The sequence below is a fragment of the Montipora capricornis genome, chromosome 8, assembly GCF_036669925.1.
Source record: "Montipora capricornis isolate CH-2021 chromosome 8, ASM3666992v2, whole genome shotgun sequence".
Lineage (NCBI taxonomy): Eukaryota > Metazoa > Cnidaria > Anthozoa > Scleractinia > Acroporidae > Montipora > Montipora capricornis.
Window position 1 is genome coordinate 16,260,842 of NC_090890.1, and position 14,339 is coordinate 16,275,180.

The window sequence follows — 14,339 nt, forward strand, 5'->3', positions numbered from 1 at the left end:
TGCCCTGTGGTTGTATCCTTTAATTAATGTAATAATATAAATTAATGATAAGTAATGTATACAATATGAGCGGCAGATCTGTATCACATTTACAAACTCGAGGCGAAGCCGAGAGTTTGTAAATGACTTATTAAACGTCCGCATTTAAGTGTTAATGTACACTAGGTATTTTTAGTGCTTCAAGACATCTTAACAGGGAAAATAGAAAGAAACGTTATGTAAATGAAGTTAAATCTGTATCAGATTATTGATTTCTTTGTTTTCCCGTCATGAATTATTAAATACTGTACAGAAATCAAGTCGACTCATATCAAATCATAAGTTGGTTTTTTATGAGAGGGGAAAGCCGTAGTACCCCCCCCCCCCCCGGAGAAAAACCTCTTGGAGCAGAGTGGAGAATCAACAAACTCAACCCAAGTATGACGCCAAGTCTGGGAATCAACCCCGGGCCACATTGGTGGGGGGCGGGTTCTCTTACCACTGCACCATCCCTGCTCATGCATAGACTGTTTTTATCGTCAGTTGTTAAACATTGCTTATTGCTTTTCTTGTCGGCGCTCCTTAACTTTCTGTCAGTTGTGTTCCAGTTTCGGTTGTTTTCTACTTGGGGTGATCCGTATTACATCGGTCTAAATGGTTTGGAATTCTACGACGAGAATGGCTACAAAATCCGTTTGATAGAGAATAACGTCACCGCGTATCCACACAGTGTCAACGTGTTAGAAGGAGTGACGGATGATGTAAGGACTCCAGACAAACTGATTGATGGTGTAAATGACACTCAAGATGGAAGGCACATGTGGCTGGCTCCCCTCTTACCTGGAATGGTAAGAATGGTGTCAAGTATTATCTTCATCATCGTCGTCATAGTCATTTTGATTTTTGTCATTATCGTCGTTGTCATGTTCTTTAGAGAGAACTTTTTAGTGAAGTTTGATGAGTTCTTTAAACTGGGCTTTTTACAGCTTCCCTCTTGGTCTCATTACAGTAGACAAAACGATACAGACAGTTCGATCGAAAAGTAAAGAAAAGGCGCCATATATATGTGAAATGCAGCTTGTCAAGCTTATAACGCTTCGGCAGAAGTTATTAAGGAATAATTGACAGGACTTGTTAGAGAAGAAAGGATCTTTGCCTTTAAGTCACGCTCCAATGAGATTCATACTCTTTCTCAGAGTTTGCTTCACACATATACTGCACTGGTAGAGTCATACCCTCAATGAATGAAAGATCTTTGGGTCAATGAGTTTGTTTTCCCCTTATTTGTAGGTGAATCTCATCTATATTGTGTTTGATGAGCCAGTGACAGTTTCCATGGTAAAAGTATGGAATTACAGCAAAACTCCTATAAGAGGGGTTCAGCAATTTGGGGTAAGGTACAATAAGGAAACTTTTGTTTGAAGGGATTCTTTTCACTTTTTTGGGGCCGGTTGCCCGGAGCCTGGTTAGCGCTAACCGTTGGTAAAGAGGCATCAAACCTATTGGTTTCCATGGTACTTAACGCTGAGTCCTGATCTTTAAACAACTTTATCATTAAATTGTTTTCATCGAGCGTTCATTTACGTCTTTACCTGTTTGTTTCGGTCTCAGTAAAAAGAAAAGCTATATCCTTTAAGGCTGCAAGTGCTAAATTGGGGCTTTTCTCGCTCAAGGAAACCTTGAATCAAACGCTGGCTGAGTGGGATGCACGCTCCCTCTTTGTATCAGCTGGCGGACGAGTCCGGACAAAAACAACTTGTATGATATTTTCTCATTTTGGTTTATTTGAACTTTCCAAGTTTTCTTTCTTGGATTCCTCCGCAGCTGTTGGTCGATAATTTGCTAGTATACCATGGAATACTGCCTCAAGTTCCGGCAGTCACTAGGGGAATTCTACCAAACTTGGACATGCCGATACCACATCACACGGTACTCTTCACTGATCAGGAGCAGATTGCTCTTGCCGAGAGGAAAAATGTACTCAGGTAACATGGTAATTGATAAGAAGTTGTTTGTTTGTTATTTATTTGTTAAAAATGAAAAACGAATAGAGTTATCTCAGCAAAGAAAAATATTTGAGCTTAGGGGCACTTAATTTTTGTTCACAAAAACATGAAGTAGCTTCATTTACTGACCAGCAGACTGTCATCTTTTCACAGACAGCTCTTAAAATCATTTCGGCGTGAGGTCGCAATCCATGAAACTTAACTCTGAACAAACACATCTGACACCCCAAAGGACACTGTTGACCAGCTTCTGCAACGAGACGGCGTAACAAAAATCCGCAGCTTTGACCAGCCTTTCTTCTGAAAGGGAGAAATATGAGCCCTCACCGCAAACGAGAACAGGACTAAGAATAAATAATCGTTTTTGTTGAACGTCTGTGTCACTTTCGGGAATTTTTTTTTCCTTGGTATTACGTCGCCAGAAGCTGGAGCCGTGTCCGATCAGGTAAAAAAAAACCCACAAAAACGTTAGCGAACGCCACTCATCGTTGTTAACAATTCCAAGCAAGCGTGAATAACCGAAGCAACCGATAACAGTTTTCTCTCAACAGAATGCGACCAAAAACAGATCAATCGAACCAACTGCAAATTTCAATTTATCTCAACAGAACATGACCTTTATTTCCAGCGAACTTTACAAGCCACATTGACCAGCGACCCTAGAAAATCTAGTGCTTCAAGTTGATGGCATGCATTCTTAAGTTCCTTGTTTGATTTTATTGCAGTAACAAAGGAGGTGAACAAGATATTCAGCTGACAAACGACAAAAGAATTGTATCTCATTACAGTGATTCCAAATCCGTAGGAAAGACAGCAGATCCTGGTAAGAGGCAACTGATTACACTCTTTTTTTATAAGAACGTCTAGTTTTGAGGCTGAGGCTGAACGTTCTTAATTTTTGTTTTTGGCGATTTGAGCCTAATAATGTTCTTAACAATATTCTCGAAGTTGACTAGTATACTAACGCTGCTAACCCTAGTTTGACCTGGGTTGAAATCCAACCCATCTCCGGGCCTGGGAACCCGGTTAATTAAAATATCACACATGCGCACTTTTACATTTACCCATCGAGCGTTGCGTATACGTATACCATCCCACCATTGCATGTCTGCTTCTTGGGGCTTCTTGACTTGCACCACGTTGATCGGGTGAAGTTGTTTGGGCGCGGTTGTGGCACGAGAGTGGCCAGGTTGTCGAATGTCGTTCGGGCAATTCGAGATCTGTAGTTCAGATAGGTGGCGAGCCGTTTTTGGCCAGAAACTCGACTCTTTTTCATCCGCCTTCTTCTCTCTAAACTCTTGCGATTCGTGAAACGAAGCCCGGCACACTAACGCCAAAGCCTTTATTAGAAAAATTTGCCTCCAAATCTCCACCATGAATGAAGAATTGTCGCCGCCATATTGTCGCCATTGCTCCTTTCAAAGTTCTGTTCTGGAAGCAAATGCGCATGCGTGTAAAAACAAGCCTTGGTCTTAAGGTTCACCCCTAGATATGTAAGAGTGTAATACTTCTAATTAAAGAACCGGTCTCCCTTGGTCACAATAAACAGTTCCTTCGTTTTTTCTTTCGAAATCCCATGCAGAGTTGATTATTAATGCAGGGCGTCAAGTTCCTATTTTTTCCGATTTTTTCCTATTTTTTGGCCTGCTCCCTATTTTCTCCTAGTTTTTCAAGAAATTCCTATTTTTTTCCTATTTTTTAGGAACATGTTCAAAAAAATTGGTAAATTCTTCAAAAAAAGAAGCTTTCTGTCAAAAACGTGTAGAATTTATAACCTGTGTGAATGATAGCCTTCTGAAACTCGTGCCCACACATTCTCAGTGTTTTTGGTAGCATGCAAAGGAGTCTGGGGCCCGTTTCTCGAAAGTCCCGAAAACTTTTCGGACCCGAAAAGCCATTTGTGTTACTTCCAAACTCTTGTTTTGGAAAGCCGATCTTTTAACATGTTTTCAAACCAACTAAAAAGAAACATGTCTGTGAAGTTTGATGACTTAAATCCTCTCCGTTCTTGAGATACAAAGGAAATTGTGAAACCCGAAAATGGCCCGTAAAGTTTCGGGACTTTCGAGAAACATGCAGGCCCCTGGTCCGAGGTCATTTGCATGCTTTGCAGCTGCCATGTGGAATTAAGGAAGCAAGTAATTCAATCCAATTTCATCGATCCTCTTTGTTTTTTAACAATAGTTGTTTTATTAATATGCCATCTCTTTAAAGACAGTTGTATCTTTATGTTGATATATTTTTTTTCTTCCTTACGTTTTGTGACTGCTGTTAGAGTGGTATTAAACCATTACAAACAAGCTCGCGTTTTAAGCAACAACTGTCAACAAAGTGTTATTAATGTAACCACAATGATGCTTGACACTGCTAAGGACAAGTGAGATGATGCAATGAAATACTTAGAGGAAATAGGAGAAAAGAGGAAATTGTTTCCTGAAAAACAGCATAAATTGTCAGACAAAGCCATGATGTCAAGGACAAGCACTGCCCAAAATAAGTCAGAGCTAAGGTTGCCCAGTTTGCTAAAAGGGCCCAAAAATAATAAGCATTAGACTTTTTTTGGTCACGAATAGTCTTTGCAAGACATTTGTTAACTGTGAACTTATATATGATATTTACTGTTAGGAAAAAAAATTTTCTTGCTGCTTCTCCTTCTTAGTTTCAAAGAGCTATGGACTTAAATTAAAGACATCTTATAAACTACTGTCCATGTAGGTGAAGTTTTCCTTGGTAACAAGTTTTAACACTTGTTTCTATGGATGATGCATGCCATCTTGTCTGTTAGATATATAACGCAGGAACAGAGCTGCTGTTGGCTTTGTTAAGAGGATAAAATTCAAGGAAAGCTTCCTATTTTGTTCCTATTTTGTTCCTATTTGGGGATGAGAATTCCTATTTTTTCCTGTTGTTTGGTCAATCTTTCCTATTTTCTGAATGTCATTTATCACCTGTTGCCCTGTTAATTAATGCACCAATTCCCTGAACCGAAAAGGAGACAAACCCTGAATGACAATACAAGCAAATAGCAAATATATTAGACCGCCGTCTCCGCTTCACCTTAACTAAGTGTCTTTTGTGAATTATAACTGGCATTGCTTTATTAAAAATTCAGAACGCAACAATAGCGGGGCATTTAGTATTTTTAACTTCTATTTTCAGCTCTGCGACCAAAGACGAGTGTGCCTGCTCTACAAAAAAAAAGATAATATCACAGGAGGTCAGGATGTAGCTTGCCATCCCTCAAAATTAACTAGACTTCACCTCGCCTTGTTACTAGATTCTGTGGAATATTACTCCCTATACTGTTCATATCGGTAGTATATGTTATTAACCAAGGGGGTTGTGGAGAAGCTAACATCAAGTGTCAGTAGAAGTCACATATTTTTACAGTCAGTGTTCATTAAACACTGATTCGCGTCCTCTGTTGAGCTATCGACTGTGTTTTGTCCTCTTCTGTTTAAGTAGTATTGGATTCGGAAGACATTGCATTGAATCAAATACCAAAAACATTCAGGATAAAACTCAACACTGAATTTGGTTCATTTTCCAGCGAGAAATCTGGATCCGGGTAAGAGCTACAAGAAATCTCTACTTCTAGCCTGTATTTTAGGTCAAGTTTTAAATTGTTTATCAATGGCATCTCTATTTGAATATGCATATAAATATTAAAACATGGTTGCTTATGTTGTTATGTCCAGTGATTATGATTTTCACTCCTCTTCCGCTTCGTGTAAGGTGATGCGATGTTCAGACCTTGTCCTTGATCCCGATTGATCCTTCATGAGTTTATCAAAGCTCGAAAAAAACGCACATGCGAGTGGCGGTTAGTTTTAGTTTGGCTTCTTGTTGATTGTTAAGAAGGCATGAGTCTTCAGCCAAACGCAAGAGTTGCCTTTCAAACCAAGAAATGCTGCCATTCCGTTTGGCAAAAAGAAAACCTTCATGTCAGTCTCACAAAATAACAATGGATTTGCAATCTCTCTAATGAGTGGTCAGGAGGCCATGACTAGGAGCCTACATCTTAATTGTATTTGTAGAAGGGCGTTTTTATGGACCAAGTTATTTTTAGATTGATTTTCCCGCGTAACCAGACCTCGTTGGCTAATTTCAAGTCTTCCATGAGAAATTGTTACCTATGGAATTGAGAACAGTCACTCGTGCAAGCCATATCTTATTAAGAACTCGTCTAAAAATAGCTTGATCTGTGAAAATGCTGTTCCACAGACCTAATATTGAAGTTGTTGGCTCCTGGAGTGGTCGTTTCCATGCTCGTTTCCATGGCACGACCCGGACGGATAACTTAATAAGGCTATTTGAGGCACTTTAACAATTTCCAATGCTGGACAAATTTAGCTCGATTTTATGAATGTAATCAATGGTACTAACGTAGAGCCTGGTGTCATTCTATGGTTAATTCTCGTTGCAAGTACCTAACACTCTAAAATGGATTTAACTTGATTGTGGGCTGTTCGACTCGTAATGGCTCCTTCCGTACAATTTTATAAAATTGCCAAAAAAATGGCAATAAATTTTTGCTGATTTTTTTACTACTCCTTGAGGACACCGTTCTGAGCACAGATATGAAATAAAAAATGGGGGTCACCATGCTCGTTCAGGAGATAGAACATTGCCATTCCTTGGCGGATTAAGCTTGGCGTCAACGAAAATCCACCATTTAATCAATTATGTGCACGAGCTAATGCGCGCGCCAATGACGCAAGAAATTATGGGCGGTAGGATTGCGCAATGCAAAACCAGGGAATCACCTTAAACAGGATGCTTATAATTACCGAAAGGCAAACGTCAGAGTGAAATTTGCGTTTTGCCCAAATTTAAAAGACTTGTTTGATTTTAACTCATTTCCCGTTTGTTTTTACGAATATTGAGCAACTTCTCAAAAGAAAGAAACAAGGTACAATGAGAGAATCTATGACACGCGGAAATAGCCTGCGGTTTGGCGTTTCACGTAAACGCGATGCTAAAATCTTTAATTGATTTCACCATCTAGAGCCGTTTTCAAATGACTGTGGAAAGTAATTACGCGCTTGCAATTGCTACGCTAATTGATAGGTTTAAAACTCTGGCACCAGTTTAGAGCGGTTTTCAATTGAGTGTCGAAAGTAATTAGCGAATTGCTTTGGTTTTGCGTTTAGTTCACTCAGTGATTGGTTCAAGTTTTCGCGCCACTTTTTCAACCAATCAGAAGTAAAACCAAAACCAATTGTGGCTCGCGCGTGCACATTTTCCCGCCTTTTGTGTCGGCTACGTGTAATTACTTCGAGTTTTGATTGGTTTACTGGATTGTCTCCGTCCTTTTTGATTGGTTAAAGTAATTACTATGGTGTTGGTTTTACAACACTCATTTGAAAACCGCTCTATCAACCTATGAAAAGGAAAACCAAAACCAATGGCAAATTGCAGGCGCGATTTTTCCCGCGCTTTGAGCAAGTTGCACGGAATTGCTGAAAATTTGGATTGGTTCATTGCGCTCTTTGCGCCTGCTTTGATCGTTTTACGACACTCAATTTAAAACCGCTCTAACATGCTTAATGCGGTTCAAAGCACCATCAACAGCAGCTGTCTTTTGAGGTAAACGTGTCGCACAGAGGGATTTTCAAATGAGTATTTTTGAAGACAAGCACCTGAGTTGAATCGAGGCCATTGTCAAGCTTGTTTATTCATCCTCAAGTTGTGGGTGGAATTCAGAAGAACATGTGATTCATCGGGGATCTTCCGGTTTGAATATGAATGAGGAGTTTCAATTTCGAGCCTTTCGCATCTAAACACAGGTAGCCCAGGCTCAGTGTGTGTGCCACATTGGTAAATATAGAGAACATATGAGGCGAAGTTTAGGTCAGAAAATTTGCTAGAAAATGGAAATAAACATCGATAAAACTTACCATGTGGTGAGCTGTTGCTGTCTTTAATACGTACACGAAGTTTCGGGGAAAATGGTCCCCGTTCACCTTCCTTCATAGTATAGTGACAAGGTAGGAGACGGAAGCCAGCGTCGGGACTCCGATCGACCCAAAACAAGCCCGTTTTTTTTTTTCGCGAAAATCGAATCCAGTCGCTAAATAAACACGCCAGGCTCGTGAAACTTGAATTTCTCTAAACCATGAATCCATTGAAGCATCTCCAGGTAGCAACGCGAAGCCACCAGACTCCGTAGAACTTGTAAGTTAACCTGCTAAAATGGTGGCCAGAAACCGTTGTCCTCGCAAAATGGCACTGAACTCGGGATGCCTGGTGACGAGTATAATAATTTCTGGAGGGAGGGGAGTCCCAAATTGCTAAAAACAAAACTCACTGAGCAATCTGGGACTCCCCTCTCTCCAGGGGGACTTATTATACTCGTCACCAGGCGTCCCGAGTTCAGTTCCATTTTGAATTGGACACTTTTTGATGTACGTATGGGTTATTGACCAAGCGTGAGGGCAAGATGACTGGATATTGGCCAAGTTATCTGTGTGCGTGTTCGTGGACCGAGACGAAGTCGAGGTCCATAAACACGCAAAAAAAGAACGAGGCCAATATCCAGTCATCTTGACCGAACAATCTTGGTCAATAAAGGATTTATTATATGACTTAAAACACCAAAAAATGATCTTTGATCTTGCGGGACCAAGCGAGAAATCCCGAGCGGGCAGTATCGCTCCATCTTGCCCGCTCGGGTAGCCAATCAGAGCGCGCGATTTGGTTCATCTTGCCCGCTCACGGAGCTAGTCATATAATAATTTGTACCCCTCTTTGCAACTATTCCCAGGTCTTCTCATTTCGTTCACTATCTGTTTGTCTGAAGAACTGACCGTATAAAACCTTCTCTCCCCACTCTGTCTTTCTCTCAGCTTTCCTTCGTTGTTTGAAGTCTTTTGGGGTTTCTAAGTCGTGCGTTACCAGTTCCCCTTTCCTAGCTGCTTGAATCAGTTTCTCGTCACTGTGCGTTCTTTGTCTGTCCAATGCATTCTTCCACTGATATTAGGCCTCTCCCTCCTTCTGCTCTTGGTACATAAAGCCTGGTTAAGTGCTCTGTTCATTGTTAGGGTCTTCCTTGTTCTTGTTTCTAAATCTCTTAATTCCTTTTTGGTCCAGTTAATTATACCACCAGCATAGCTTACCAGGGATACAGCCCAGGTGTTGATTTCTTGTATTAGGTTTCTGCCATTCAGTTTGGATTTTCCCAGCTTTCTAATACGCCTTAGATATTCTTTGCTAACTTTCTCTTTCGTCTGACTCTGGAGCATTTCATCTGCTTCAATAACTCCTAGGTATTTATAACCTTCACCCTCTTTCAGTGCTTTGATTTCATTATCGTCAAGGAGTTGGATACCATCTGATTCCACTAGCTTGCCTCTCTTTAGGAATATGACTGCACATTTTTCAATTCCGAACTGCATACTGATGTCGTGACTAAAGATTCGCACCGTCTGTGTAAAGAACTCAAGCTGGGCTTTATCCTTTCCATAAAGCTTCAGGTCATCTGTGAATAGTAGATTGTTGACCTTTGTCTTGTCAATAAAGTGGTATCCCGCTGTTGCTTTTCAGAGGATTAGTGTAAGGGGTATAAGGGCTATTACAAATAGGAGTGGTGATAGGGAATCTCCTTGAAAGATTCCTCTTTTGATGTTAACTTATCCAAGGTTCACTCCATTTGATGTGAGAACGGTTTGCCCACTTTTCATGGTGTTTGGTAGTAGAACCCTTATATTCTTAGCTACTCCAAACAACGCCAGGCACGCAAGGATCCATGAAGTGGGACCATGTCAAACGCTTTCTTGTAATCTATCCAGCACATAGCTAGGTTCTTTTTCCGGGCTTTTCTTTCTCTTGGGACACCCTTGTCAATAAATACCTGGTCATTAGTTCCCCATGAACCTCTTCGGCAGCCCTTCTGTTCCTCAGGTAAAAGATCCTCTCTATTCAAGTACAGATATACTTCTTCAGAGATGATTCCTGTGAGCATCTTCCAAATACCTGGAAAACATTATGGGTCGATAGTTTCCTGGGGATGTCCCCTTTTCAGGATATTTCATAGTAAGCACTGTTCGGCTCCTTGTCATCCACTCCGGAACATTTCCCCTTAACAGGCAATCCTGAAGTTGGTGTGCAATGCGTTGGTGCAGGCTTGTGAAATGCTTAAGCCAGAAGCTTTGTACAAGGTCGGGTCCTGGAGCTTTCCAGTTAGGGATTCTTTTTACATAACGAGCAACACTTTCTTTCGTTATAGATATATTTCCTTGTGTGCTAATGTGTATCTCGCTTTTTAACTCCTTTAACCACTCTGCATCCTTGTTGTGGTCCGAGCTCTGACCCCACATGCACCTCCAAAATTCTACTGTTTCTTGTTGGTCAGGGGCCTCATCACTTGTTCCCACTCCCTCCAATTCATCAAAGAAGCTCCCTTGATCTGATTTAAACAGCTCCTGCCGGGCGAGAGATACTCCTCTGTACGGAGTAGCTGATTCACGCCGTTAGATTTCTCATTTTAGTCAATATTCATCACATCTAGAAGTGAGATTGGCTTCTGGTTTGTGGAACCACCACTAGGCAGGTTGCCGACCAGCCGACCTGTTCGTAAATAATCGGTACCATTACCAGCCAGTTGGTCTTTAGTGGTTAAGTGGATGAAAACAGTTTCTTCAAAGTGGGTGCTCCAGGTTCTAATCCATTCCAAGAAAGCAACTTTACTTGGCAATCCCAGTCGGAAAATGGGTGGGATTTGTTTGTTTTCATTTTTTTCTTTTTTTTTCCGTGTCGGTAAAAGTCTTGCCTGTCACTTCCCTGCTAAGTGGTGTCTTTGTGCATAGAGCCTTCTGCGCGTATTTTCTTAGGATCGAAAGGGTAGTGGAAATGCGTAGATTTCTCTGGTGGACACAGTAATATATTTAACTTAATCTGCAATGGCGTCGAAAGTCTTGTAACGCGAATGGCGTTTTAGTGGATCTTTAAACAAAATATACCCTTATGGAGCTCAATAATGGAAAGTCAATTGGATAAACAACACAGGCGGTGAAAAATAAATATCTGGAATCTTAAAAGCGACGAGTAATGGACTTCGACAACAATCTATCGCCCGTCGAGCCGAAATCAAAGTGAGCTGTATTTCTAATATTTTACCAAGTGTGCTGTTATTTAGAACACTGAAACCAAATGGAAAATGCTCTAGTAACTTATGGGTTCAAACAAAGGCAGAGAACGAATCGAACACCTTAAGTGGATCTGTGATTAACTCTGCACAGTCTTCAGGTAAAAAAATAATTGGGATAGTGACCGCCAAGAATTATTTGAAAGAAAGCTTGTCGTCTATGAATTCATCATGTTTTATAATATGCGAGCTTAACTGCATAGTTTTAGTTTTTATGGCAATAGTAAAGGATTTTCATGTCAAAATGTGGTTAGCGTCTTTCTGCTGTGTTAACTTAATTAAATATTCCATGCGGCCTCGTAGGCTTGTATTTACCTTCCGCCGTAAACTTGATTTCCACTCTAAAAATTACCTCCAGAACCTACTATTTGCGTAGAATAAGCTTTTACAGTGATGTTGTTGTCTTCTGTGGTGATGCCTGACGATTCGGAAACATTTTGTGAAAAAATACTTGTAACGGGTCACACGCGCAACTTGATCGCCCGATTATGCATAACATCCACTTGGCCTTTTGACATCCCATTGAAAAAACTCGTAAAAAATTCGCGGACCGGTCGATTTCTCTGAAATTTTAAAGGATTATTGTTAACGAATTGAGAGAGATTCACAATAACTAAGAATTCCCGTGTTAAGCATGAGAATTCGACGAAGAGATAAATGCGACTAAATTTGTTGCGCGTGTTGCTATTTTTGTTTTGATTGTTGTGCATATTTTTACAGAGAATATTAAATTATGAAAAAATATCTACGGATAGATTGTTAAAAAATCTTTAGTTTTAGCGGTTATTTGAACAAAAAAGATTCAACGCTTGACAAGAAATAATATATTTGTTAATATTTGAAACAAGAAAAATTTCGCGGAAATCGGGACGCGGTGAAAATGAGTTAACAAATTTGCATACGTGCCTTGAAATGTGATACGCGAGGAGACAGGAATTTTTTCTCTCTGACAAATGATTTTGTCATTGTAGTGTAAATGAAGTTTATTTGGGAAGCCAACAATATTTCTTTAACTACCTGGTTAATCCAATTTATTGCTACGACTTGCTGGTGCGAAGATTGTTTACATGAAAGTCACGTTTTTTGCGAATTTTGAGTGTCATGAAATTACATCATTTGCGTGACAATATATCCCTTTACTCTAACCCAAAAACATCCAGATAGCAACAAACTTCATAATTATTTAACCATTTCTTCTACTTTTGTGCTTGTCAGCATCGTGATCTGCGATAATTCGCAAGTCTGTCTTTTTTTATCTCATAGATGTTTAGATTTTCCATTAAAAGGCCGCTCAATCTCGCGATTGTGTAAATAGTTCACCCTGAAATCAAAATAGATACGTTTCTCGGGAACCCGACAGAGAAGGCTTCCTGACCCGACAGATGAAATGTAAATATTCAGTTAAATATTACAACAAAATTAAAAAATTAAAGACGGACGTTTCTTGGCTAAAAAGTACGTTGTTTTTATCTGAAAACGACCAACGTTTAAATTCTCTCCCACACAGGCAGCCCAAGCTCGGTGTACGAATTATAGACTTTGTATGGTTGAGCTTATGCACCAGTCAATTGAAACCCCTACCCCCCAGGTACCGGGGAAGGGTGGGGGATTTGATATAGACCCTGGTCAAAAAACATCAAGACCCCCACCTCCTGAGGCAGAAATTGAGATCAAATGCCCAACATTTACTATGAAAAGAAATTTCAAATATTCTGCTTTGGGGTTGCGAAATGTGCATTTTAGTTACTGGTACAATGCTAATTAAAGACCTATTTTTTGTTCAACTATTAAATATGGGCAAACACCCATATTTCATTATTGCACAAGACCATCTGATCACAAAACTGTCTCAGCAACGTTCAAAGTGAAATTAACATTACGCTGCATATCACACATACTAATTTGCCTGGTTCAAGTCAAGTTTAAAGGAACCCAAGAATTCAGATTGAATATCATTTGCAGTGGATGGTGAAGTCAAAGAATGATATGCGTGGACTAAAGCAACTCTTACCTCCGAGGGGAGTGGTATTCTGACTTCCAACAATTTATGATAGGTGTGTCAATCACTCAAGGTTCTCAAACCCTGACCCTATTTGAGGGTAGAAAATCGAGATTCGATACCTTTTTTAAGGCCCGTACAAGCAATAAAGGTCCCTTTAAAATCGCTTTGTTAAACTTGAAAACGTGTATTCAAGCGTGTAGTTCAGTTTTAATAAACTGTATCTTTTTCGTTTTGCGGGTTGGGGTGGATACTGCAATTTAGTGACCCTATCTAAGAAATATCTAAGGATCACAATACTGAAAATTCCAAAAACGATACCTTGAGCACCTAAAAAACCCTACCCTATCGGGCGGCACGTACCTATAAAGCGCAAATAAGAGAGTACTCCCCCAACCCCCCGGCCCCCCCCCCCTTCATGGGGGGCTCTTAAGCCTGGTTTTCACTAGCGACGCAAGCACAAGCACAAGCATAAGTAGCTTATGCTAGTGAAAACGAACGTCGAAATATTAAAGTATTAAATAACAACCACGGCATCCGCCATTTGCTCAAGCGCGGAGAATCTAGAACGAGTGCTTTAATTGGCCAGACGTAGCAAATTTCCTTGTGCTTACGCTGCGTTTCATTTTCAGACGACGCAAGCGAACGCAAGCATATCCTTCCGCCATCTTTAGATACTCGAATGCCAGTGCTACACTTGCCCTACGTGGGGACGGGCCCAAAGTAAAATCATTCAAATATACCACCCCCAGGGGACAGATTGTTGTTCAAAAGCGGTTCAATGCCCCTATAATCCCCCACCCTTCCCCGGGACCTGGGGGGTGGGGGTTTCAATTGACTGATGCATTGTAAATGCTTAAGTCAGCTGTAAATGTAGAAATAAACTTCACTTACCTCTACGTACAGATGTCCTCGTCTTTTCTGTGCAATCGGAGGCAAAGTGTGTCCGTTTTAGACGGGTTTGTGGCTTACGAATTTTTGCGATGTCGTTAGTTGTTATGAGGGGAAATGACAACTATATTTTCCCATACAAAGTCTATAAATCGTACACCGAGCTTGGGCTACCTGTATTTCCCGTAGTTCATTCAGTTGACACAAGGTGATCTCGTGCATCTCTATTGTTGCCTAGCTCGTGATCAATTCCTTCCTTTTGACAAAACATCACGACCTTTCCGCTTATTCATAAAAGTCAGAGACTGCAGAAATTTTC

The 14,339-nt window shown here is 40.4% G+C and overlaps 1 protein-coding gene across 1 annotated transcript in view; it reads left to right on the plus strand.

Annotated features, from left to right (window-relative positions):
- The window catches only part of LOC138059303 (katanin-interacting protein-like), a 60,403-nt gene extending 54,735 nt beyond the window's left edge, over positions 1-5,668 (plus strand). The window contains exons 48-53 of the mRNA XM_068904871.1: positions 1-12; positions 577-827; positions 1,270-1,371; positions 1,804-1,964; positions 2,711-2,808; positions 5,145-5,668. The exon at positions 1-12 is cut by the window's left edge and continues 56 nt beyond it. Of these exons, the coding sequence (XP_068760972.1) occupies positions 1-12; positions 577-827; positions 1,270-1,371; positions 1,804-1,964; positions 2,711-2,808; positions 5,145-5,191 (671 nt within the window). The 3' untranslated portion in view covers positions 5,192-5,668. The remainder of the gene's footprint in view (positions 13-576; positions 828-1,269; positions 1,372-1,803; positions 1,965-2,710; positions 2,809-5,144) is intronic.
- The last annotated feature ends 8,671 nt before the right edge of the window (positions 5,669-14,339 follow it).